This window comes from Nannobrachium achirus (genome assembly GCF_963921795.1).
Source record: "Nannobrachium achirus genome assembly, chromosome: 10".
NCBI lineage: Eukaryota > Metazoa > Chordata > Actinopteri > Myctophiformes > Myctophidae > Nannobrachium > Nannobrachium achirus.
Genome location: NC_137819.1, coordinates 39,562,479 through 39,587,275, shown reverse-complemented (window position 1 = coordinate 39,587,275; position 24,797 = coordinate 39,562,479). Strand labels below are relative to the sequence as shown.

At 40.8% G+C, this 24,797-nt stretch overlaps 2 protein-coding genes across 3 annotated transcripts in view; both read left to right on the top strand.

Annotated features, from left to right (window-relative positions):
* The first annotated feature begins 5,271 nt into the window (after positions 1–5,271).
* LOC308292190 (major histocompatibility complex class I-related gene protein-like) lies at positions 5,272–20,029 on the top strand. 2 transcript variants are annotated; one of them, XM_080734482.1, is made up of 8 exons: positions 5,272–5,399; positions 9,189–9,455; positions 11,310–11,588; positions 12,861–13,181; positions 13,610–13,723; positions 13,825–13,848; positions 16,629–16,674; positions 17,644–20,029. In XM_080734482.1, coding segments are annotated over exons 1-8 (1,110 nt in total). In that variant the 5' UTR covers positions 5,272–5,341; the 3' UTR covers positions 17,645–20,029. The 2 variants fall into 2 exon arrangements, with proteins under 2 accessions (XP_080590608.1, XP_080590607.1); XM_080734481.1 differs by having other exon boundaries at positions 17,636–20,029.
* A 4,158-nt stretch (positions 20,030–24,187) lies between these two features.
* Positions 24,188–24,797, top strand: part of LOC308292191 (major histocompatibility complex class I-related gene protein-like) — a 6,736-nt gene continuing 6,126 nt past the window's right edge. Inside the window, exon 1 of the mRNA XM_080734483.1 lies at positions 24,188–24,327. Coding sequence (XP_080590609.1) covers positions 24,276–24,327 — 52 coding nt within the window. The 5' untranslated portion in view covers positions 24,188–24,275. The remainder of the gene's footprint in view (positions 24,328–24,797) is intronic.

The following is a 24,797-nucleotide window of genomic DNA, read 5'->3' as shown; positions in this document are numbered from 1 at the left end:
TGGATCTGGACAGTTCAAAAGATCACCTGTGGACTGGATGTACTGTGTTTTTTTTCCTTTTTTTTATCAGTCAAAGGGACACTTTCTAAGGCCTGTAACCTTTGGTGTATGGTCAGCATGGTTATCTTGCACACTGAGATTTTCTACTAGCATTTGATTACAAGTGATTACATTATTTTATCCCACCAATTGGTTTTTGTGGGAAATGGAAAGCTGTTGAAGGAGTAGATGTGTCTTTTTTCAGAGGGTTCTGCTTCTCTGGCACTGAGGGGATAAACATAATTAATTTGCATTCTTTGTAAAGAAATAAATGAAATGTTGGCACAGTGCAAGTTTCAGAACAACAACAGACAAAAAAAACATATTACGTTTAGAATTGTATTTCTGTCGTTCTTGCCATTATCCCCAAGGCCTGGGCCAAGGTATCAACATGGCTGACATCACCATATCTGCTGCGTCATCATGGCCACAAGCCAACTGGCAGCGTAAATACTATGGGCTCTATTTTCACTGGCTTAAGTTCCAGCTCTTATGCCTTAACTTAAAGGCCTGTCCATACTATCTCCGACCGCCGAACTTTTTGTCGGAAAAGGTCTGGTTCAACTACAAAATGACGTCACTCGCATCTTCTGAAAAGCATTACCCCGAAATTAGTGTTCGGAAAGCTGAAAGTCGAAATGTCGGAAGTCTCCAAAAAAAGGTTTAGTGGTCGGACACAGTATGGACAGGCCTTTACGTTAAGGCATAAGAGCTGGTACTTAAGACAATCAAAATACAGCCCATATAAGGGTGCAGCGGTTTACAAAATTCACAGTTCGGTTCGGTTCGATATTTTGGTGTCACAGAACGATACTTTTTCGATAAACAGAAATGTCCTTGATTTATACTTTTTTTTTTTTTTACAATACGGTACCCAACCTCTAGGGTAGTGGTTCTCTAAGTGGGCTCTGCGGACCCCTAGGGGTCCATGAGGGGTTTCCGGGGGAATGTGGATGTGGAGTGATATTGTATTGTATTGTTCGGTACAGGGTCATTCGGTTCGGTACACCCTTGTATTGAACGGTTCAATACGAATACATGTATTGTTGCACTCTTAGTAAATACGGGTTAACCTGCCCATCAACATGTTGCTGATAATGCCAGGGTCCCCAAGGCAACTAGCAGCTTACCACAGGGATTTACTGGAGTTGAACTGATCTGATCCTATTCCTGCACTCACAAGTCAAATGATCACAACACACACTCACACACTATTCTGCACTTTCAAAACTGTTTGGATGAGATAAGGATGGGATGGGGGAAAGAATAAGTAATATGTATATTCCATGTTTATGTCCTGCTAAATATTGTCTCTAGGTGTACCTTTACGTTTTTATAACCCCAAGACTTTTGTACGTATCTTTAACAACCCATTTCAAGTGGTTTCGCTATTTCTAATGTGTTTGGTAAAGACATGCACTGTAAATAAGTCACTAAATATGTAAATATGTCAAGGAGTAGCCAACAGAAATCCTCTGTGTGCACCCTTTCCGTCCTTTCCGTCCTTTTGTCCGGACATAGCTCTTCTACTGCAGGCTCCTTCTACAAGCTCGGTACAAGCTTGTAAATCAGCTATTTTGGCACAAGAAACTGTGGTATGGCCTAAGTATAAATCAGGCTTAATGTGGGGGTTACCTTCTTTCCTATTTGTTTACTTCCTCATCCCCATTTTACTTGACCCTACCATTGCCACAATGCTAGGATAGGAATTTCAGTTGGACATGCCCCCTGGATGCAACACATTGCATTGCATCATTGTCACTAACTGAGCTACAAAATGAATTGTACCATAATCTGTGAATTGCCATTTTAATCGAGGGAAATGCAGGAGGCAGTGTCCCTGGAATGCAATGCCAAGATGAACAGCACTTCCAAATCCCTTGCTCCCAACTTCTTCACATGCAATAGTGGGCCAAATGTATGGGAGTTTTCCCATAATGAGTTATTTATCTCTGGTTGTGTTACACAGACACCTGTTACAGATTCAGATTCATAAAGAAGTCAATATTTAGATTATACTCAGCTTTAGCCATTAATGGCAACACGTGAAAAATCGATTGATTGATTTTAAATAATCAATCAATCAATGATTTATTGATTGAAACCATAATAGTACCATATGCATAGGTAACATAACAAATATGATTATTTCCGCCTTGGGTGTAAATCAGAAACCTTTACAGAGTTACAAAGTAGCTGTTTTTATGTGTATTATTGTGTCTTGGGCTGTACACTTGAGTTATTTATGTATTACAGTGTGTTGGTCACCAGTCCCTTCCAGTGTGTAAGCCAAAGTTGTAAACCAAAATGTAAAACTTGAAAGAGGAAGAAAATGCACTATAAAATATGTTAAATATGTAAATAAGTCAAGGTTTTGAATAAAAGTATTACTTATTCAATGAAACTACGCATCCAACTGATGTTTTTGTATTAATGTTTTACATTACATTTATATTAATTTGGAGGGGGGTGGTTAAAATATATTATTATCCTAAATAGATCAGCCAGCAAAAATGTTGCACTGTATAATTTCTCATCAGTATGGCATATTTGGCAATTTCTCAAATCGGTATGTATCGGCATGTCCTGCGACATACTGCCTCACGCTACAGAAAGAGGAGATAGGCTCCTATTATGGGCCTCATGGCTCAGCAAGGCTTACTTACTACTTACTTACAGTAGAAGTGGTCTGGTGAGTTGAAAAACAGTTTTTAAAGGATAGTAGTTGTCTAGTGTCTATTGTTCATAGTTCATACAATGCTGAAAATGTGACCAAAATAAGTGTGCGGAGGTGTGCACAGCCAACTAGTTCAATTTGATCTATTTTTGAAAAGGGAATAACCCAAACTTTTTAGCTCAAGACCCAAAAGACCCATGGGAAAAAAGACAGATCTTGTAGAACTGTTATTTAAACATTATTATATATTATTTTAATGAAAATAAATGTGCATCTCCTCTAGGGCTGTGAAAATAGATTATTTATTCACTACTTTTTTCGATTAAACAAACCAGTAAGACTCCCTAATCGGGAGATAAGCGACCGTCAGGTCGCAGCGTGATTTTAGGGCAAAATGTGTAGGAGCAGTGTCCAAAAATGTGGTTGAAAAAAATCGGCCTGATGGTGGCGCTGAGTGTAGACATAGTGTGTACCGATTTGTGTGATTTTAGGGCAAAATCTGTAGGAGCAGTGTCCAAAAATGTGTTTTAAAAAGTCGGCCTGAAGGTGGCGCTATATGGGACAGATCCATGTTGATGACATGAGTGTAGACATACTGTGTACCGATTTGAGTGATTTTAGGGCAAAAATTGTAGGAGCAGTGTCCAAAAATGTGTTTTGCAAGAATCCGCCACATGGTGGCGCTAGAAGAGGGCCATGTGAGAAATGAGGGGTGGGGTCTCCGCGCCGCCGAGGCGGACGAATAGGTACCGGCCCCGGCTCTCCCGGTCGCTCCTAGCCCGAGTTACGGCATTTTATGTGCGCTGCAGTGGCAGGGGGTCCTCCACTGGGGGCGCCACCACTTTTGCATCCATTCTGGAGCACCAGGAGTCGGTGGTCCCCGGGAATTCCCCGTGAGCAGCCCCGGTGGGGTGGTCATTTGGTCATTTTTGCACATTTGGTCATTTTTTACATCTGGGGGTCCCCCAGGGACCTGGGGGTCCCTGGAGCTCCGGGGGTCCTTGGAGGTTGTAGTTTGGCAGGCAAGGTCGGAGTGTGTGTGCAAAATCTGGCATGGATCGGGGCAACGGTTGCGGAGATATGAGCAGGGCAAAAGTGTGACATGTGACGTGTGACAGACAGACTGACTGACGGACGGACTGACTGACGGACTGACTGACTGACGGACTCACAGTTTGTGGAGGTTTTGATAGTAACTGCGACGGTCGCAATAATCGATAAAGTAGGGGAGAAACACCCATTTTCAGTATTGAACTATGTCATTAATATACCTTTGAGTTGTCACTGTATGTGGAAACACATACAGTAACATCTTCCCCCTTCTGTGTTGATGAGTGATTTGGGGGTTTGTATTGTAAAAGTTTGTGTGTGTGTGTGTGTGTGTGTGTGTGTGTGTGTGTGTGTGTGTGTGTGTGTGTGTGTGTGTGTGTATCTGTGTGTGTGTGTGTGTGTGTGTGTGTGTGTGTGTGTGTGTGTGTGTGTGTGTGTGTGTGTGTGTGTGTGTGTGTGTGTGTGTGTGTGTGTGTGTGTGTGTGTGTGTGTGTGTGTTTGTGTGTGTGTCATGTCTCCAGCAAGTTTGACTGTTAGAAAACAAATAGCCACTTGAGGGCGCTCCATACTCAGTTTTGGCACAAATGGCACCTGAAACCAGTTTGATCTATTTATTGTAGGCCCATAATTAAATATGATTAATATGAATTAATACAACTATAGCTAAATCAGAGGATAGATTAACATGTATGTCTTATCTGATATTACCACTGGCTGAAAAAGAGACATCTGGGAACTCAGATTGCTGTAGGCCTATACTATAACATTTAAGAACATTATAACATATCAGTTTACCTCAAATAGCCTAGCAGAGAGAGAGAGAGAGAGAGAGAGAGAGAGAGAGAGAGAGAGAGAGAGAGAGAGAGAGAGAGAGAGAGAGAGAGAGAGAGAGAGAGAGAGAGAGAACAGTTGAGAGACAAAGAAAAAGAGATAAAAAAGAAAGATAGACAGAGAGACAGGCCAATACAGGTTAGGCCTATAACAAGTCTATTAAGCTCTGCTGCACGTGTTTTAATTAAGCATGTTTGGCTATAATGATTTTGATGTTTGTGTATCATAAGGTGTTCAGTCTTGTAGGCTGGCTGGATGATGATGAATTACAAAGATAAAGTCAAAATACTCAAGAATCAAGGCATATTAAGAAGGGGTTATTCTCTCACTTTTCTTTCGTTTGCTGATGTAGAAATAAAACAGAAATAGACTACATTAATTGTTAGTAAATTAATAGCTGTAGGCCTATACTGTACCTAATAGGCCTACTGATAGATTGGACCTATTTTTGCAAAGGATGAAATTTGATATTACATATTAGCCTATCTCAATATGTAGGCCTATAGGCCTACTAGTAAAATTCTTCATGGTTTCATTTTTAAAAACCTTTAGTGGTGACATTCTCCTGGAAACACATGATGTAACAGTATTGTCGAATTTCTATTGGCTAGAAAGGGCGCTGGCGCTTAACTTCGTCATAACATTGAGAGTTGAACACCGAGTTGATACGACGACTCACACTCACACAGTGTAGCCTATTCTACCATAGGCCGTTGAGCTCACCTCTTATTAACGTTCTTCGTCATGATGAAAGCGTTTGTAATAGGTCTACTGTTGCTGTTCTTCCATGTCGCATCACCAGGTAAAGCCATTCTTCAATTCTTTCATTTCAGCTGTTTTAAGCTAGCCTATAGGCCTATGCCTATAGTTGCAATGAGAAATCGCCTTAGTTTGTAAAACTTTGCTGGTCTGTGTCATTAAATAACTATCTTAGGTTAATTAAACCTTTCTGATATCCAACCAAGATTGAAAGCAAACCATTGAACTATAGGCCTACTTTATTTAGTCTACACATGAATTTAGAGATTAATTATCACGTTTTTTTTATCCTATCATGTTCGTTTGTGACATCCACTGTCCACCGTCGATGTTGGCCGTTGCAATATTAGTCAGGTTTGTTATGTTAAGAAATGTATGTTTGTCGGATTTTTGTGAAGATTTGTAAAACTATACATTTTTGGAATCTTCAGAGCATGGGGAATCCAAAAATCAATGTTCCCATTTGCACAGACACCTGCAAAGCCGCCATTTTGGACGTTCAAAATGGCCGACATAAAATACATCATTTGTGCTATCTTGGCTTCTGGACAACCTAGAAACTTAATTAAACATGCCAATCCTATGTTTTCTGGGTCAAGGAATCAAATGAGTAAATGTTGGGAGTAAAATGTTCCGGACCCCCACCCCCTTTCTGGGGGTTATCTATTTTGGGAACTCCCAGAACAGTACGCCAGCCAATTAATGTCCTATTTTCATAATAGTAGAGTTGTTTTGTAGGTTTTAAAACCTCCTGGGCTCATTTATTGCACTTTTAAAGTAGCCAGAATAATCCTTCTGACTTTTGGTTGGGGTCTTTCCTCACCTGGGACCCCCAGACAGACCCTTGAGCCTATCTCAGTAATCGCTCTGCTCCAGAGCAATGTTAAATTAGATCATAACTGAAGCATAAAAGTTGTTGTAGCTGGGCTTTGAAAACAAAAAGGAGTAGTAACAAATACCAGGGGTCTTCCACAGGGGGTCCGGGACCCCTGGGGGGTCCTCAATTACTACAGGAGGGGGCCCGCCAAATCTTGATGGGATTTGAAACTGTAACCTTTGATGGTTTATTAGTATTCTCAGTATTATTTATAACATTTTTGTGTTGGACAGTTATGGTTGACAGGTGTTAATTGAGTTTGTGGGGAGGGCGGGCTTAGGGGGGGCTAAAGCCCCCTCTAGCCCCCCCCTGGAGCCGTCCCTGTTGCAACGTATTACTTTAGGCGCGCAGACTAACATGTCCATTTATTGCACTGCACTCACACTGACAACACAACATACACACCTCTGTGTTATCGTCACCCCAAAACCAATACCCTATCCTCTTAAAGAGCTCATGGTCAATTATGCCCAAAGAGATTCACTACATGTCCTCCCTAATAATGTTGACAGTCTTTGTTTGTATTGTTTAAGCAGCTGCACCATCCCTTGCAATCTGCTTTGCAGACACATTTGATGAGCTCAAGTATTGCCTATATTTATATGAGTTAAAGCGAAGGATCTCAACGTCTTATGCCTTACCTTAGTTTCCTTTTAGTTGACCTTGTATCAGTGAACTGTACTGTCATGAAACTGTAATTTATCCTATGCAAAACTTCTAATAAATACTTCAATCAAATCAATAAAAAAAGCCTTTGAAGCAGGGAGGGCAAGACACTTGACTGGAACATACCCTCCACTTGCTGACACTGCTGTAAATTTGCAACAGTCAAAGCCAAGGTACAAAACAAAAGTAAGTAGATATATTTGAGCGAGTTCAAGTTATTGAATGTCACAAATGTCAAGGGTTCCTTGGCCTACACAATTCGTCATGGGTCAACGCCTACTTGAAGCCTGATAATGATGACATTAAGCCATTAACCGCTTCAAGGACCTTAGCAAGAGTTCCATTTCTACTGAGCTTATTAATGGTGAGCTTCCATCAACATTGCAGTCATTGGAGCATGTTGCATGCCGTGTTTACAGTTCAAAAGGTCCAACAACCAACTCGTGCTGCACTGCTACCACATATCCTCCTTGCCAACTATGTCACAATGCGGGATAAATCATACCTGACAAATTGCCCTAAGCTTCCACCAATCGAAGAAAATGGGTGAAATTCAGAGAGTGGAGGGTATGTTCCAGTCAGGGGTCTTGCCCTCCCTGCTCAAATAACCTGCCTTCCACTCTATGCTATGGTGGAGACTGTGTCAACACTATTAGGTTGGACATTGAAGATGACGATGATAAAGACGAATAGATCCTGCATGTCTGAAATTACTGTATTGTAGTGAATCTCCTTGGGCATAATTGACCATGGGCTCTTTAAGAGGATGGGTGCGGGTTTTGGGGTGACGATAACACAGAGGTGGGTGTGTTGCGTTGTCAGTGAGTGCAGTGCAATAAATGGACATGTTAGTCTGCGTGTCCCAAAATATGAAGTTGCAATAGCTTAAATATTGCAATCCCAGCAGTAACACCTGTCAACCATAACTGTCCAACACAAAGAATGTATAAATAATACTGAGAATACTAATAAACCATCAAAGTACAATACCGTTGTTTTGGGTTGAGATTGGCACATTTCCTGGGGCAATCTGCCCAGATCATGCATGTCACACGTGTCTTCCTCTTCTTTTTTAGTTTTTTATTCTCAAAAAGCGCCTGCAATGTAGTGCATTTGAAACTACATTGCAGTGCACATCATGCGGTGATCACTGCTTGCCTCCTCTGAATTGTTTTATTTTTATTTTCGTTTATTTATATTTCGTTGCTGAGTGAGGTCAGCAGACAAAGTGACATAAGTGAGATGAAAAAACCTGAGTGAAATGTGCCAATGTCAACCAGAAACATCGGTACATAAACCCTGAATACATAAAAACATTCAAGTTTCAAATCCCATCAAGATTTGGTGGGCCCCTGTAGTAACTCTGTAGTAGCTCCCTGTGGAAGACCCCTGGTATTTGCTACTACTCCTTTTTGTTTTCAGAGCCCAGCTACGGAACATTTGTCCACCTGTATTTCTGTGGGTCTCTCTCTTTCTGTCATGCCTCTTTGTCTCTTTCTATTTATTTGTCTTTGTGTCTATTTGTCATTTTACACCCAACATTTACTCATTTGATTCCTTGACCCAGAAAACATAGGATTGGCATGTTTAATTAAGTTTCTAGGTTGTCCAGAAGCCAAGATAGCACAAATGATGTATTTTATGTCGGCCATTTTGAACGTCCAAAATGGCGGCTTTGCAGGTGTCTGTGCAAATGGGAACATTGATTTTTGGATTCCCCATGCTCTGAAGATTCCAAAAATGTATAGTTTTACAAATCTTCACAAAAATCCGACAAAAATACATAAGAAACCTGACTATATAGGATGATCGGCTATTACTGCTGAAGAGCATCACACAGTTGAGAATAACAAACAGACAGAGAGACAAATAAAGACAGGTCCAAACAGAGACAGGCAAACAGAGTCAGACCTGTAGAGAAAAAAGAAGACTAACAGGCAAAGACATAGCCTAGGCCTAGTTATAGGCCTACACAATCTGAGATATAGGCCTAATACAGGCAGACACTAAAAGAGAAACATGCAGACAGACAAATAGACACAAAGACAAATAAATAGAAAGAGACAAAGAGGCATGACAGAAAGAGAGAGACCCACAGAAATACAGGTGGACAGAGACAACATGATGAAACAGAGACACATGGTTTCCTAGGCCTAGATAGAATGGTGTTTTTTCTTGTGTAAAGCTAATGGAATTCCATGTAATTTATTGTTGTGATCGATTGATCAAAAATTGCATGTAGCCTAATTAAATTAAGTTAAATAGTTATATTTCCATTTTGTTTCACAGTATCTCACACCCTGAAATACATCCACACTGCATCCTCCAACGTCCCAAACTTCCCAGAGTATGTGCTTGTTGGGATGGTTGATGATGTTCAGATAGTTCACTATGACAGCATCACACAGAGATGCGTTCCCAAACAGGACTGGATGAACCAGGTCACAGCAGAGAACCCACAGTACTGGGAGACGGAAACTGGGAAATTCTTTGGTCAGCAGCTGAATAACATCAACAACGTAGAGGTTGCAAAGCAGCGCTTCAACCAAACTGGAGGTATGTTTATGTTTCACTTCCTACTGTTAAAATTATTGTATTCACATTGTTGGAAATATAATAAGATGTAAATGATTTCATAAAAAATAAAAGCCAATGTGACCAATAATATTCTAAATAACCAGTAAAAATGCTCAATTACATATGACAGCTTGAGACTATCTGCTACACATTCCTGCATGTTTCACCACCACTGCACTGTGTGTGTGTGTGTGTGTGTGTGTGTGTGTGTGTGTGTGTGTGTGTGTGTGTGTGTGTGTGTGTGCGTGCGTGCGTGCGTGCGTGCGTGCGTGCGTGCGTGCGTGCGTGCGTGCGTTCGTGCGTGCGTGTGTGTGTGTGTGCTTGTGTGTGTGTGTGTGTGTGTGTGTATGTGGTATGTGGGGGTATATACCTCTATGGTATATAGATTTTAATGGTTATAAATCTACATATTGTAATGTTGTGTTACTTCATATCATAGCCTAATAATTATTATTATAATTAAGATGTAAATAATAAAAACTAAATCTATAAATTATTTTTATTGATCAAGATGGCCAACAATATTTAACAGACAATTTATACCTAGTCAGTCAATGGGCGGCACATACAATACCGTCTAATGGAAAACTTGGTCAGTAACTAACTGGTGTATGTTTACTGTATATGTAGACTACTACTGTACTGTCTATAGACTAGTGTTTGTTAGTATACTGTGCTAGTGTACTGTCTATTAGACTATATTAGTGTACTATACTAGTGTGCTAACTATTAGACTAGCCGTGTACAGTGTTTCATCCACTGGTCCCCTAACTTAATAAACAGATATCTAGAATTTGATGCATTGGCCCCTCCTATTGTCCTGGAAATGAATATATTCTGTATTATTTAATTCATAAATGTACTCTGAGAGAGTTGAAGGTGTAATTCAGAGCGTTCAGTGTGTTCCCATGTGGAAATTCAGACCACTGTGCTCTGGGAGCACACAAGCACACAGAGTGACTAGACAGTAGACCCCTTGACAAACTGTCTCTTCATCACAGTTTTGTCACGCTGCAAACAAGGAAGTTACGGCAAAATGTAATAGTTTTGGCTTGTGGGGTGAATGAATATAACGACACGACACAAGAACTTTTGATAAAGGTCCAGTGGGACCGAAATGTCTGTCAACTTAAATAAAAAGGGGGCTGCTGAGCAAGAGCAGAGTGCGTGATGATGATCTTTTGTTCATGAAATTGTTTCAGTTTTCACTGTCCAACGCACCTGCATCCGAATTACAGTAAGTGGATGTGGGAATACTTACTTTACATGAATAAATATACCAAAAAGGTCTGACTGCATTATCTTGCTAGCTTGTTAACAAATGCATTTAGGTCATATTGACACAAAACCATTATGTTTCATACCTCTAAAATTGTACAAACTTTCCAATCATGGCAATTATGTTAGTGTTTGTCATCTTTGGCACTGTGTGTGTGTGTGTGTGTGTGTGTGTGTGTGTGTGTGTGTGTGTGTGTGTGTGTGTGTGTGTGTGTGTGTGTGTGTGTGTGTGTGTGTGTGTGTGTGTGTGTGTGTGTGGGTCAGGGGGTTACCCCTGACCTGTGTGTGTGTGCGCGCATGTGCGCGTGTGTGTGCGTGCACTTGAGAGCATGTGTGTTTGTCCATGTCAGTGTGTATAGTAGATGGATTGTGTTGTTCTCGACACACTCAGGTGATAAAGACAGAATATCAACAACTCACAGTGAACTGTAGCAGGATGCCTGTTGTTTACACTGTCTGTCTGTCTGTCTGTCTGTCTGTCTGTCTGTCTGTCTGTCTGTCTGTCTGTCTGTCTGTCTGTCTGTCTGTCTGTCTGTCTGTCTGTCTGTCTCTCAGGTGTCCACATCGTCCAGGAGATGAATGGTTGTGAGTGGGATGATGAGACTGGAGACACTGATGGTTATCGACAGTTTGGTTATGATGGAGAGGACTTCCTCTCATTGGACCTGAAGAGAGAGACATGGGTCTCTCCTAAACCACAGGGTTTCATCACCAAACAGAGATTGGATCAAAACAAAATGTTCATGGCACAGCAGAAGCACTACTTCAACACTAGGTGCATTGAATACCTGAAGAAGTACCTGAACTACGGGAAGAACATTCTGCAGAGAACAGGTACAACAACATGATGTGATGATCTGTACTTACTGTAGCAGAGGTGGAAAAAGTACTCAAATATTTTACTAAAGGAAAAGTATCAATACTGCGATATAGAAATACTCTGTTACAAGTAAAAGTCCGGAATTCAAAATGTACTTTTGTAAAAGTATGAAAGTGTTGGCATCAAAATGTACTTAAAGTATCAAAAGTAAAAGTACAAAATGTTTGAAAATAGCAGATCTACAAGCTCACAACGCGTTGCGATGCGAGTGAGCTTGTAGATCGGCTATTTTCAAATAGCCATGGTATAAAATAAATGTAATATTATAATTTATACCTGTAAAGTGACTAGTAACTAAAGTTTCCAAAAAAAATTAGTGGAGTAAAAATACAACATTTGGATCCGAGATGTAGTGACGTAGAAGTAAAAGTATTGGAAATTGGAAATACTCAAGTAAAGTACAAATACCTCAAAATTGTACTTAAAGGGGCACTCCACCACTTTTCAACCTATCTTCATATAATAGGTCCTCACTAATGTTCATGATAAAATATCACAATTTTTTTCTACTCAGTTTGGGTCTCATAGGAAAGCTGTGGGTGGGTCAGATCCTTGCTTTCTATTCCTGAAAAAGTTGCAATGTTAAAGTGGAAGCCATTGTTCTCGTGATAATAAAAATCTAATATTTTTTTTTTTCAAAAATATTATTATTATTTTTTTTGTCAAACGATGATGTCACCGGTAGGAAGGATTTGACAGCTCTCCTATGAGACCCAAACTGAATAGAATTTTTTTTTGCTATTTTATTATGAACATTAGTGAGGACCTATTATATGAAGACAGGTTGAAAAGTGGTGAACTACTCCTTTAAGTACATTACTTAAGTAAATGTACTTAGTTACTTTACATCACTGGTACTTAGATATGTTAAGATGTGGTAACGTTACTGAGAAGAACAGAGAACAGCTACAACACTAAATTCTTTCCTTATGTCTCTTGTTTGTTTGAATGTTTTATTCATGTTATGAAATACAACAGTTCAATAAATCAAAGCAAAGTCAACAAATCCACATTCAAATACAAACGACCCCAATAATCTCTCTCTCTCTCTCTCTCTTTCTCTCTCTCTCTCTCTCTCTCTCTCTCTCTCTCTCTGTCTGTCTGTCTGTCTGTCTGTCTGTCTGTCTGTCTGTCTGTCTGTCTGTCTGTGTCTCTCTCTCTCTCTCTCTCTCTCTCTCTCTCTCTCTCTCTCTCTCTCTCTCTCTCTCTCTCTCTCTCTCTCTCAGAGCATCCCTCTGTATCTTTCCTCCAGAAGACTCCATCCTCTCCAGTGAGGTGTCACGCTACAGGTTTCTACCCAGACAGAGTCATCATGTTCTGGACTAAAGATGGAGAGGAGCTCCAGGAGAACGTGAACCATGGAGAGACCCTCCCCAACCCTGATGGAACCTTCCAGATGAGCGTTGACCTGGACCTGACCTCAGTCAAACATGAAGACTGGAAGCAGTACGACTGTGTGTTTCAGCTGGCTGGGATCAAAGAGGACTTAAAGTACACACTGGACAGAGAGCTGATCAGGACCAACTGGGGGAGTGGGACTAAAGGAGGTATGGATGTACTATGAAAGAAATTAGGAATTCACTAGGATATCATTATTAACCTGACTGCATTATGATTGTGGGTAAAGCCAGAGACCAAGACATCTAAGACTTAAAAAAAAAGAAGTTTAAACCAAGTTTCTACAGCTGGTCAAATAGTTCATTGGCTGGATCACATGAATATAATCTTAAAACCAAATCATACATAACAAATAGACTAGATGAAAGTGATTCCCCCATGCTGAACACAGTGAATTAGATAGATAGATAGATAGATAGATAGATAGAGATAGATAGATAGATAGATAGATAGATAGATAGATAGATAGATAGATAGACAGACAGATAGACAGACAGATAGACAGATAGATAGACAGATAGATAGATAGATAATTCCTCGATTTGAAAATGTATCTCTGTTGTTTTGTATTTTATAGCTCCAGTCGAACCCGCAGACAACATGACCATCATCATCATCGCTGTGGTGGTTCTCGCTGTCATCACCCTCATCCTCACCGTCATCGGAGTCGTCGTGTACAAGAAGAAGAAAGGTGAGGCAGTAGAATGATGTACATCTAGTTTTGTCAAAATTATATAATTCCATTGATCTTAAACTAACGACTGTGATATCGCTTTACCTCTTTTATTTCAGCTTCACCTCCTCCCACTGCATCTCGTAAGTAGTACTATTTTTTGGAGCGTTGCTAACCGCTCCTACATCTGGCTTTGTCTGTTTGTATGTGTATGTACTGTATGTCCGACCCACACTTGGCTCATTGGCCAAGGTTCGTGTGACGCTTATTGAAATTAACTCATAAAAAGCACCACACTTCGCGCTTTTTCTTTTTTTCTTTAAATATTTTTCTTTACACTTCACATTCATCTGATCTGATAATCCACTGACCCAAACTAAGTACATTCATCATTACTGACCAAAACAATTGCATTAAGGAGTAAGGATCGGGGAACCGGAGATATTGAATCAGATTAAAGAGACAAGAAAAGAAGTAGACAAAATACTTATGGATGTGGTGGAAAAGAAGACCAGATTCATGAAACAAACATACTATGAAGGGGGCTCCAAGGCAACCAAAATGTTAGCTAGACGATTGAAAAAAACAACAAGCATTAAATAACATACACAAAAGAAGGGACCTTAAAGGAGTCATCCAGACCAAAACACATATAGGGTTAAATCTGTCTTTTATCATACCCCTTTATACCTGCTTTATTTCATTTTTTTCATAGCTGCCCCTGTTGCTAGATTTCGGCAGCCCCTGTTGCTAGATTTCGTGGGCCCTCTCATAACTAACAGAGTGTATAGCCTTTATACTAGTGCGGTTATTTCTTCAGCTTCAAAGTTAGTATTTTTTTATTGGATTGTGTTTACACAACGTCCTGAGACCAACCAAACCGCTGTTTTGACCTCACAGGCACCCTTACTTGTCAAACCGACCCCTCCCTCCCCTCCCTTTCTAGCCTCTCCTCTCCCTGCTCTGGTGCAGAGCAGAAGCCGTTTGACAAGTAAGGGTGCCTGTGAGGTCAAAACAGCGGTTTGGTTGGTCTCAGGACGTTGTGTAAACACAATCCAATAAAAATAAAGGGGTATGATAAAAGACAGATTTAACCCTATATGTGTTTTGGTCTGGATGACTCCTTTAAGTCCAATACATTACTATATAAAAAAAGGAGTAAGGATCATCCTTAAATTGAACATCATGCAAGAGAGCAAATAAAAACGTCAACGTAACGTCTCTGTTGGGGTGCTGGAGACAATGATACATTGATACATTATCTTGATGTTGAGACTAACATGATGAAATTGAAACTATTCATAAAGTCAGCCTAATTTTGATCAGGCTGCCAGTTATAGTTGACTAATGTAGGCTCTATGTAAACTTGCCACTGTAGGAACAGTGGTTACGTACAGTATAGGGTGCAGTGTTGGGAAAGTTCACTTTAAAAACGAACTAGTTCAAGTTCAAGTTCAGAACTTCTAAAATGAACTAGTTCATTTTTAGTTCATAATTCCCCATTATGAACTAAAGTTCATGGTTCCCCAAAATAAACTACATAGTTCTTTTTTAGTTCTTTTTTTAACCATATTTTTTTTATACTTTTGGCTATTCAAAAAAAAAGAAAAAAAAAAAAAAAAAAGGAAAATATATATATATAAAGGTCTATATATATATAAATGTTTAGACGTTGCTGCATGCTATTATTTGTCAAAATTATTGACTCAGCCCATATAGAACCACACACAGCAATAATTTCATCCAACTTAACATTGAGGTGCCCACAATATTTATGTGCCCACTGCCTAGTTCCCAGTCTTCCTGCACCCTTATTGTGAAGGGCTGAATGTAATAACCATGTTATTGTCTCATTGTGTGAAATATCATAATATTCAAAACAAATATTTGACTCCAATTGATTCCCCACACAGTATTGACTTGATATAGCAATACAAATATATATATATTACACAGCAGTTGTGGGAAAACTAAGACATTGTTCAAAAAACACAATTCCGATTTTGGTCAGTTTTGGAAATAGGGCAAAAAATATATTTTTCTTCAATCTACTGTCTTGACACTCTAACCAAAATTGTTCTATAGACCATAATCTACAAATTGGAAGTGAAAGAAACTTTAACACACATTTGAAATAAAAACAAAAAATTACATGTACAAGGAACCCCACTAGAAAAAAAACAAAAAATTACATGTACAAGGAACCCCACTAGAAGGCAGACGTTTCTCGTGCACAGCATGTTTCCGCGTTGGTTAAAGTAGCTGATCTACAAGCTCACGTTGTCTCGTGGATGCGACGCGTTGTGAGCTTGCAGATCAGCTATTTTCGCCGTGCAACACACATAGGACAAAGTATAGTCAGTCAGGCTTGCGAGACGAGGAGGAGATTCACAGTGCAGCAGCAGAGTGCAGACAGCACCGCATATCAACGAGGAGCTGCGTGCAGTGCCTACTATTGGAGCATGTGAATGAAAAGAGAGACGAGAGGAGCAGAGGACAGACGACCGCGGAGGCGCGGACCGCCGCATGAACGGCCGACGAACGCCGACGAACGTCGTTCACGGGCGTCAGAATGACCGCGTTCGACAATATCGTTCATCAAGCGAAAACAATTACGTTCAGTTCACGTTCGCCCAAAATATGAGCGTGTTCATGAACGATCGTTCTTTGAACGCGTTCGGGTACAACACTGATAGGGTGACCATATATTTATTCAGCCCTTCAAACCAGGAGCCTTAAATCAATGTGCACGTTCTTGGGAAAGCTTGTAATGGGGACAATCACAGCCAAACTGGGATCTCTGGTCACCCTAGTTACATAACCAGAACATAACCGTGTGTACATTACCGGTATATGCATGTGTCATACAGTAGGTGTTTACACCCCTGTTGATGGTGTATCCTATATATTTCTTACATTACAGCTTCTGAGGTCATGCAACTGAATACAGAGACGACACCTTGCACATAGTAAGTCACTTCTTCAACTACCGACTACTGGCCAGACTGTTTGCTGTGTGTCATTCCCCTGCACTCTGTCTCTCTCTCTCTCTCTGTTATTGACATAACACAGAAATGGTATGTTATAATTACAAGCAGCATTATGTAGATGTAACAATCACTTCATCCACTTCTTGTAATTGTATTGAATGAAACGGTTTAATCTGACCACTGATGGAAGTTGGGTTTCCATGGGAACCTCAATATTTAACAGTAACATACTGTAGCTTTGATAGTTAAAAGGATCCCTGGCTAATACGACAAATATGCCTTAATACATTATAATTGTCCTCTATAACTACAATGTAAAATTAAAAACACCTTAAATATTTTATTTCTTCTAGAAATAGCTAATCTTTCACTCAATAGGGGAAATACCTGTCGCAAGTTGATGATGTCATAAATGTCATGTGTGATCTATCACTATGGAATCTATGGCATGCATGTGCAAAAAAACACATTTGAAATATTGATTTGATGCTCATATTAACCATAGGAAGTATTAAGTTTGTTTTTATTTGCACATGCATGCCATAAATTCCATAAGGATAGATCACATCACACATGACATTTATGACATCAACAACTTGCGACGGGCATTTCCCCTGTTGAGTGAAAGATTAGCTATTTCTAGAAGAAATAAAATATTTAAGGTGTTTTTACATTGTAGTTATAGAGGACAGTTATAATGTATTAAGGCATATTTGTCGTATTAGCCAGGGATCCCTTTAAGAGAGAAAGAGATAGAACAAGGCAAACTGTGTTACGATTAGCCAAATGATAGTTCTTTTTACAGAATGTATGTCTTTTAATACATTTGTTGAGCTTATGTCATTTACCCCCCACATACTACTTACATTTTGTAATGCAAGCTTTTTTTAATGATCAGCTGATGATCAGTATTCTTTTGTGTTAATTCCTGTCATTTCAGGTTTGCAGACAGATGCACTGGAGCAAGAAGAGACATGCTCTCTCTCTCTCTCTCTCTCTCTCTCTCTCTCTCTCTCTCACACTCTCACTCTCTCTCTCTCTCTCTCTCTCTCTCTCTCTCTCTCTCTCTCTCTCTGAATGCTGTGAGAAGTGGGTTATATACAGGGGTGAGATGCCGTAGGAGCGCAGAGGTACGGCGTCCCCATTATTTTCAAGCTGCACGCACGCGCCCCCCACATGCGCGCGTGTGCATGCACGCCGTCAAGATGTGTGACGGCGCGGTCCACACTTCATTCCCCCTACCTGGCTGCTTTGCATAACAATACGGGCAAGCAGGCCTCACCTACGTCCTCAGTTACACTGTATAAACTTTGCATAACAATACTCGGCCAATTGAATACAGTGTTTCAACTAGCAACTACCCCATGGCGTTCACGTGACATCATGAATTTAGAGTACCCAATACCATACTTCAAAAATCCATATCACACCACTGGTTATAAACCATTTATACTTCTTTATAAACAAGGGTCAGTAATCCATTACAGTTGCAGATAAAACATAATCAGATTATTCATACTTTCAAAATGAAGGCAATCATTTGAGAGTAAAACATCGTGATTATTGACAGTCATGATGCTTTTCAGTGTATTGTCAATTAGAATTAGAGCCCTACAGGCCTGTCGGGAAACACCCCGGCCCGAATGAGACTTTTTTTTTTATGTATTTGGCCATCAGGCCTATAGGGCCGGGGCTCACACACCCCATTGTATTAATAAGGTAAATGTTTTTGTGCCGTGAATTTCACCACCCAGACCATTGTGGGCATGTCTCAGCATGTGGGTTATAGTCAGTGAAAGCTCACGCTAGAAAATAATTTATAATAATGAATAAATAAAAAGGTGTCGGGATTCAGGCCAGGCCTCGTTGAATTCCATGGGCCTAGGGCTGGTCCAGGGCCGACATTTTTGGCCTGTGCGGAGCTCTAATTAGAATACGCTCATATTTAAATTGGTGATAAGGTCATAAAAATATACAGCATATCGAGTTGGGCTTTGTTTTGTTATTAAAGTGTTTTGTAGGTAATCAGTCATAGATTACTTAAAGTCATCTTAAAGTCACCTTCTTAATCTAGAGTTTTAAGCTTTCTATAGATCCTTTATGAATACTAATTAGGCGTACAAGACATGTTTAATAATGTCTTATGAAAATTTAAAGATGTCTACGTTATACCTTTTCATAAGCTGTTTATATCCTTAAAGAGAAGGATATTATAGATGATATCATTGTTTTTGTGTTATTACGTTATGGGCCAAATGCTGACACCACACAGGTAAATAATAATTCATTCATTCATTGTCCACATACCGGTACACACCTATACATGTACACTTTGGTTTACACACTGTAACACATGCACATCAACATAAAACATGCACATACAAGCATGTATGCTCACATACTTAATTGGACCAAAAAAAGAATGAGTGTGAGTTCAACATTGATTTCCTATGATGTAAATATTTTAATTCTATTTTCCTATTGGTGTGTTTTCACTGTTTTTGTTTGATTGGTTATGAAGGGATGTGTTTGATCTCTTTTACAGTTCTTTGTACATATTGAAAATAATGAAAAATGCTTAGATAAGTCTAAACTAGACTATGGGCCCTATTTTCATCTAAACTAAACTCTAAACCAGGGGTCTTCAACAGGGGGTCCGCGACCCCTAGGGGGTCCGTGGAGGTACTGCAGGGGGTCCGCGAAATTATTGCTAAAAAAAAAAAAAAAGTTTTTCTTTTTTTTTCACATTTATGTTAAAAAATTAATCATGATTCTATCCATTTTGAATAGCTTGAATACATGATTACTATGCAATTGACAGATTGTTGATATTATTGACATTGGTTCTCAGTTAATAAGTAGTATGTTTAGAAATGGTAGTGGTACGGCCCACCCTGCTCGCTGTAACTTGTACATGTTTAAAATAAAAAATATGTCGTAGCCCCGACCCCCCCACCCTACGAGGTGGTAGGGGGTCCCTGCTCCATCTCCCCATCAGTTTGGGGGTCCCCGGCCTGAAAACGTTGAAGACCCCTGCCCTAAACCCCTAAACTTCTTTGTCTTTTTTACTAGTTTGAAAAACATTTTTAAATAGTTCAAATAGCTGATTTACAAGCTTACAACGTGTCGATGTAGATCGGCTTTTTGAAGTATTTTAACATGTTTTTCAAACTAGTAAAAAAAAAAGGCAAAGCCGTTTAGGGGTTTAGGGTTTGGCATGGACGAAAATAGGGCCCCAAATGTCTACTAAATGAAGGCCAGATTATTTGCATTGTTGTTGCATTAATATACAGGCCTATTGCTAATTTCATTTTTAATAAAGACCCAAATAGTCTTAAAAGTCTGTCTCTTTCTTTTAAAATAATATGGATATTCTCAGAGTAGTACAGTATGACCATATTAACAAGTCATCTAAATCTTAACAGTATTGTCAACATTTTCAACATTAAGTGTATGATTAAAAAGCAGAATTAAATAATGACTGCTATTTCACTCAGGGTCAGATGTGTTCTCTGTATTTATGATATCTGAAACATTCTGCCTAACCTTTGAAGTTCTATATGTTCTGTTATAATATTCACCTCACAACAGAGTTGAATGGGAAGTTTGGACATCACTTGGCACCGTGTTGGATAAATGAAGATACTATAGATTCATCTTTAAACCGTCAAGTTATGTTTATTCACACTCTAACTCATAATCTCCATGTAAGAAACTACTGTCAGTTTGCATATATCATTTATAATGTGAACAGAGGTAGGGTGGGTGTCACCGTTCTACACTTCACTACACATCAAATCAACCATAACCTGCTCGCCCTTAAAATATCCTAGTTTGTAAATCGTGGTTAATGTCTTGTCTCTATGAGGGCTGAATGTGAACCGCACCGTTTAGACCGAACATTCCACCAACCAGAAAGTGAAACCAAACACACTCTTTTATCAAGTTAAATTTAACTCTGTTTTGCTGTGTAAACCATGTGCAAGCATCCTTCCATGAAGCTCTTCTAAAAGTGCCATAATTTAAAGTGAAAACGTCATTGTTGTAGGCTATAATAAAGTTACAGGCTTGGCTTTCCACAAATCGACAAAATCAACTGTTGTCATGAATGTGATTTGATGGATCTCGTAGCCAAGGTTATAATAGTTTTGGATTTTTCATTATAGTTTAGTTTTCGTTCGTTTTTATTAGTTTAGATTTTTGTGAAAAGGTTTTAGTTTAGTTTTGTTATTTTACTGTGAATTTTTTTTTTTCATACTTTGTGCTAAGCCTAACCTTACCCTCCCCCTGACCCTCCTATTGTTTTTTTTTTGTTTTGTTTTTTTGCACTGTTTTGTTTTCCTGGTCTTTTGTTTACAAGTGCTTTTCTGATAAATATCGCTGCATAGTACTGTGTTCCATCTGTCTGTCATTATGAGTTAAAGAGAAGGGTTTCAATGGAAATAAGCCCGCCTTACCTGAGTTTCCTTTAGTTGACCTTGTATCAGTTGTACTGTCATGAAACTGTACCTTTTCCTATGCAAAACTTCTAATAAATACTTCAATCAATCAATCAATCAATCAATCAATCAATCAATCAATTTGTCAGGTGCAGGATTCAAAAAGGTCAGAGTAAGTGGGCCTATTGTGTAATAAATACTCAACAAATGATACATTTTTTGGAAAATATATTCAGTTAGGCTACTGAATAACTAAAACTAAGGGCATTTTGTCTATAATTTTAGCTATAGCTTTAGTTAGTTTTGTAAACACACAATACAGTTTCAGTTAGTTATCGTTTTGTGGTTTTTATTTTGTTTAGTTAACCAAAATGTTTTTCCAATTTTAGTTGTTGTTATTTGGTTAGTTTTCGTTAACTATATATGTACAAAAGTCACCAACCCTCTCCTTAGTTTGACTCCACCTCTCACTCACCTGCACTCCCCACACCTGAACTCACTCACCAATCAGTGGCCAGGTGTGTATATATATGGCCTGTGCCCTCACTCCCTTTTGTCAGCACCAGCAGAAACACCTCAGCAGAGACCATTCCCTGAGAGCCCTGTCCGGGAGTCTCAGTTAGACCAGAACCATGTTGTGCGTGATGTGAAGTGAGTTGGTTGCTTTGTTCAAATGTTTCCTTCAATGACATTTGGTAGATGACATTTGGTAGTGGTAGTGATCTAATGTTTAAGTGCCTATCCCCACAGAGTGTTAATTACTGTTGGTTGTTGAAATGTAATTCTTAACCATGATTTGATACTGTGAAGACCATATTGACCTTGGTGTATATTGTTGAAATGTTACTATATTGTATTGTATTTATTTATTGTATTTAATATTATATTTCTGTGTTTTTATAGAAATAAACCACATAAAATGGAAGAACACCTCTCCTCTTGTCACTCTAACCGGTGAACCACGGCAGTGTTAACCCTCCTTGAACCAGCCCATAATACCTAAACTGCCTATCCTATAAAATATGGTCCTTCGAAGCCGAAAGAAGAACATTGTCATGGCCGAAGAGGAGCCCACCCTAAACAATATCCTGGAAGGCAGCAACAGAGTACAGCACCTGATGGAGGTTGTATTTCAGCGGCTAATTGAGTATGAGCCTCCTGCTCCTACCCCATGTTTCCTCCTCCTCGGGCAGCCAGGCCCGGGCTCCTCCTAGTCTCCGCCTCCTGCAGCCCGGCACCCTCCTAGTCTCTGCCTCCTGCAGCCCGTCTCTGCCTCCTGCAGCCCGGCACCCTTCTAGTCCCCGACTCCGCCTCCTGCAGCCCGGCACCCTCCTAGTCTCCGCCTCCTGCAGCCCGGCACCCTCCTAGTCTCCGCCTCCTGCAGCCCGGCACCCTCCTAGTCTCCGCCTCCTGCAGCCCGGCACCTTCCTAGTCTCCGCCTCCTGCAGCCTGGCACCCTCCTAGTCTCCGCCTCCTGCAGCCCGGCACCCTCCTAGTCTCCGCCTCCTGCAGCCCGGCACCCTTCTAGTCCCCGACTCCGCCTCCTGCAGCCCGGCACCCTCCTAGTCTCCGCCTCCTGCAGCCCGGCACCCTCCTAGTCTCCGCCTCCTGCAGCCCGGCACCCTTCTAGTCCCCGACTCCGCCTCCTGCAGCCCGGCACCCTCCTAGTCTCCGCCTCCTGCAGCCCGGCACCCTCCTAGTCTCCGCCTCCTGCAGCCCGGCACCCTTCTAGTCCCCGACTCCGCCTCCTGCAGCCTGGCACCCTCCTAGTCTCCGCCTCCTGCAGCCCGGCACCCTCCTAGTCTCCGCCTCCTGCAGCCCGGCACCCTCCTAGTCTCCGCCTCCTGCAGCCCGGCACCCTCCTAGTCTCCGCCTCCTGCAGCCCGGCACCCTTCTAGTCCCCCACTCCGCCTCCTGCAGCCCGGCACCCTCCTAGTCTCCGCCTCCTGCAGCCCGGCACCCTCCTAGTCTCTGCCTCCTGCAGTCCGGCACCCTCCTAGTCTCCGCCTCCTGCAGCCCGGCACCCTTCTAGTCCCCGACTCCGCCTCCTGCAGCCCGGCACCCTTCTAGTCCCCGACTCCGCCTCCTGCAGCCCGGCACCCTTCTAGTCCCCTACTCCGCCTCCTGCAGCCCGGCACCCTTCTAGTCTCCTACTCCGCCTCCTGCAGCCCGGCTCCCTCCTAGTCTCCTCCACTACCTCCTGCCGTGAAGCTCTACATCAGCCCCAGCCACCATCAGCGCCAATACCCGACCCAAGCTCAAATCGTTTTTCATGGGGGCGGCAGGCCCCTCTGTCTTGGTCTCTCCCTACCTAGCCCATATCACTATGCTTGTGTGACTTTTCAGTTTTAAATACTCCGTATTTGGGGCGGCTGTACAAAAGTCACCAACCCTCTCCTTAGTTTGACTCCACCTCTCACTCACCTGCACTCCCCACACCTGAACTCACTCACCAATCAGTGGCCAGGTGTGTATATATATGGCCTGTGCCCTCACTCCTTTTTGTCAGCAGCAGCAGAAGAACACCAGAGCTCTGTCTGGCCTGAGACATGACCATGCTCAAATATAATATCCTGGTGGTCCTCCTCTTCACACTCTGACCGGTGTCTCCATGGCAGTGCTAAAGTCCCTTTAAACCAGCCCCCTAGAACTAAACCTTTTCTACAATATAACTATAATAACCTTGCTTGTAGCTTATGACTTGGCTTATGTTCCTCAAAAGATCTATAGTGTAATGTTTTCATAAGTTGTTGAGTAGACATGAATCAAGGACAGACCATTATGCAAACAGGAGTGCTAATTACACTCTCTCTCTCTCTCTCTCTCTCTCTCTCTCTCTCTCTCTCTCTCTCTCTCTCTCTCTCTCTCTCTCTCTCTCTCTCTCTTAGTTTCACTTTTAACAACCTGTGTGGGTGAGATCCCCCTAGAAACAAATGATGTAACTGCATTTGTGAATTTCTATTGGCTAGAATTGGGTGCTGGTTTCATGTTCGTCATGGCATTGGACACTTAAACACGGATCTGAACGACTCATCGTACATTGTTGTACAGCAGGAGAAAGCAGACCGACACTCACACGGAGCTGAGTGAGCTCTGAGCTCACCTTTTATTTAGGCCTACAAACTTCAAACCCATGTCAAGATGAAAGAGTTTGTTTTTCTGCTGCTGTTTTGTCATCATGACGTATCTCCAGGTAAACCTTTTAATTATTTAATTTAAACTGTAGTTTTCATTACTTTGTGAGATGGCTACTAAACAACTAGCCTACAGCTTATTCTACCCGTGTGTAAAACGTAATGCTGTTTTGTCATAAATATAATTTTGTGTTTCTTTACAAGTGCAATCAATGTAATCTACTTTATTAACACTCTAATGCCTCATTCACACTACAGATATATAGTTGAACGTTTAATTCAATGTAATCTCAATGGAAACCAGCTTTAAAGATACAGGAGACGCTCCAAGCAAAGCTTTGAAAGCTTTAAAGCTGGTTTCCATTGAGATTACATTGAATTACCAAGCTAAACATTCAACTATATATCTGTAGTGTGAATGAGGCATAATTCATAGACTGATTAACTATAAAAAAATAATTATGTCATCATTCAGTAATGGTAGTATGTAGGCCTATCAAACATCTCTATTCGCCACTTTGATTAACAT

What these genes read in the sequence shown, in the direction of transcription:
- LOC308292190 (XM_080734482.1), top strand. Translation starts at nt 5,342, where the DNA reads ATGATGAAAGCGTTTGTAATAGGTCTACTGTTGCTGTTCTTCCATGTC. An exon ending in GAACATTCTGCAGAGAACAG is followed by an intron (nt 11,589 to 12,860) that starts GTACAACAACAT and finishes TCTCTCTCTCAG; the next exon opens with AGCATCCCTCTGTATCTTTC. An exon ending in GGGGAGTGGGACTAAAGGAG is followed by an intron (nt 13,182 to 13,609) that starts GTATGGATGTAC and finishes TGTATTTTATAG; the next exon opens with CTCCAGTCGAACCCGCAGAC.